General features: G+C 39.3%; 1 protein-coding gene across 2 annotated transcripts in view; it reads right to left on the reverse strand.

Moving 5' to 3' along the window:
• The window catches only part of LOC144665678 (meprin A subunit beta-like), a 27,869-nt gene extending 26,061 nt beyond the window's left edge, over positions 1-1,808 (reverse strand). For both annotated transcript variants that reach the window (XM_078526962.1, XM_078526964.1), the window contains exon 1: positions 1,717-1,808. In XM_078526962.1, the coding sequence (XP_078383088.1) occupies positions 1,717-1,801 (85 nt within the window). In that variant the 5' untranslated portion in view covers positions 1,802-1,808. The remainder of the gene's footprint in view (positions 1-1,716) is intronic.
• Between the last annotated feature and the right edge of the window lie 428 nt (positions 1,809-2,236).

Genomic DNA, 2,236 nt, shown 5'->3' on the forward strand with positions numbered 1-2,236 from the left:
TTTTGTCTTACTATACAAAAAAGAAATTTTGGAGAGGTCTCCGAAAAGGATTTAGGTGGGATACCCTGCACTGACAAGCCGTTGCCTTTCCTCGACCTGCAGCCCTAAGTAATAGATTTTGGAATAAATTAAACTATCGTTTTGCCCATTTTCCCGATATATCTTTCATCTCTTTTATGTCATTTACAAAATACTGTTCTATCCGTCATAAAAAGACGAACAGAATTTCAAACGTTTTACTATCTCATGTTGCAGCTCAGCTGGAACCTAATATTAATAACAGGGTCGTAACCAGGTATATTTTTTCATCGCTGATCCCAAATTTTAGCTCTAAATTTTGATTCCTGATCCCTAAAATGTGGCAACATTTGATCCCTGATTCCATTCTGATCCGATCTGATTGGCCGATCCGGATCCCATGACTTGTGACCCGGGATCCCGGGTCCATGATCCCGATCCCGAGGCTGTGATCCCGATCCCAAGGCTGTGATCCCTGATCCCAAGGCTGTGATCCCTGATCCCATATACCTGGTTACAACCCTGTAATAAAGTCATAAAAATAACCCCTTGGTTTGCACGAACTCATTGACGTCCGCAGTGGAAGGTTAATTAATACGTGAATTATGCTCTCAAACTGCTGGATATTTTATTGTTCTTCGTTAGACGTGATTTAAAATCAGTGCTTAGCAGCCAACATGCATTGAGTTTTGAGCGATAACTTGTTTAACGTCAGTTCTTACCAGATTAGAAATATAGCAACATGCGATGAACTTATTGTCATGATAGTAAAAATAGAATCTCTGCGCTTTATGATCTATTTGTAATGAAAACAAAATCAGCGAAAAGCGCCATCAAGAGTGGGTAGATGTATTTTATTTTTATGCTCGGAACATTCTTCGGTAATTGACAATCAATATGTTTGACAGTAGCCTCCAACGCAGACGCCCTTTGGGCTTGTCACGCGTCAAGACAGCGTCTGCATATGACAGGAAACGTGATTGAGGCTAGTTATTCAGGTTATTTTGTCGTAAAACGTGATTTGGGCTTTATTTTTTCGTGATTCGCGATTCCCAATTTTAAGATCTTTGTACGTGCGCGTGAATGCACGTTTTAGCTTATCTTCCTATGCGGGGCTGTGAAAGATAAAGGGAAGGTTTACCTTTCCTGTGATAAAACAGATCATAGGATACAAGGATAAGAGTTATTACGGACTAGGAGAGGAGGGGGTGACTCCAAAACCGGTTAAGGGTACCCTGCACTCGTGAGCCGATACCCTTTCTTTGAACTTATCTGATGTAAATGAATTTCACAATAAAATTAACATTTTTTAGCTGTTTTCCCATTATATCTTTCTTTCAATATGCAATTCATGAAATAATGACTTCATGTAAATCTCAGATTACAGCGCTGCTGGAACCTAAATAATAATGATTTGGTTTGCACGAATTCATTTAAGTCCGCAATAATTGAGGGCACTTCAATTTGAAGTGCCCTCAAACTGCTGGATGCTCTGTTGTACCTTAAATAAAGCGCTCAAACTAAAGCATATTCGAAAATATATTCTAGAAGCATTGAGTCAGTAAAGGCAGTAAGAAGATGATAAGAACCAGACATTATCATGGTGATAATTTCAGTATTAAAATGACCAGATTCGCTTAGACCGCCGCGCGAGACAAAAGGTGATATCGTATCGTATTAAATGAAAGCAACACTTACCTTTGTTGTGCCCTGTATCGGTCGGTTTCATCTCCGAACAAGGGATATTAATCAAAAGGACGACGAGAAACCATAACCATGTCATCGTGTACGTGAACCGCTGACTTCACCTGGCAATTTCGAGAGAATGTTGTCATTTAATTGTTATTACATCTCAAATTTCCTGGACTTACGGACTCATATGCTCATATCTGAGCAAACATTAGAGCGTGACACGCACCTTCGCGAAAGCAGTTCAGGTGCTGCTGTGATCCGTGCATTGCCGGTCTAGTCGCAGGCGTCCCAAGCTCACGATTCGAGAAATCGATCGAATAAATGATTTTTGTAAGCGTATGAATGATTTATGTTAACGTTTCGAGTACCTTATTCTTACTAATTTTCGCGATTTTCGTGTTTTCAAAAAAATCGCGAGCTAGTTTTTGGCTGTTTAATATTGTTGTGCATCACCCTACGTACGTTAAAAATGAAAAGAAGTACAAATATTATTGTTTAAAACCTTTCGGGAGATAAAATTTTATTT

This window comes from Oculina patagonica, chromosome 9, assembly GCF_052425735.1.
Source record: "Oculina patagonica isolate OP01 chromosome 9, crgOcupat, whole genome shotgun sequence".
In the NCBI taxonomy this organism is placed as follows: domain Eukaryota; kingdom Metazoa; phylum Cnidaria; class Anthozoa; order Scleractinia; family Oculinidae; genus Oculina; species Oculina patagonica.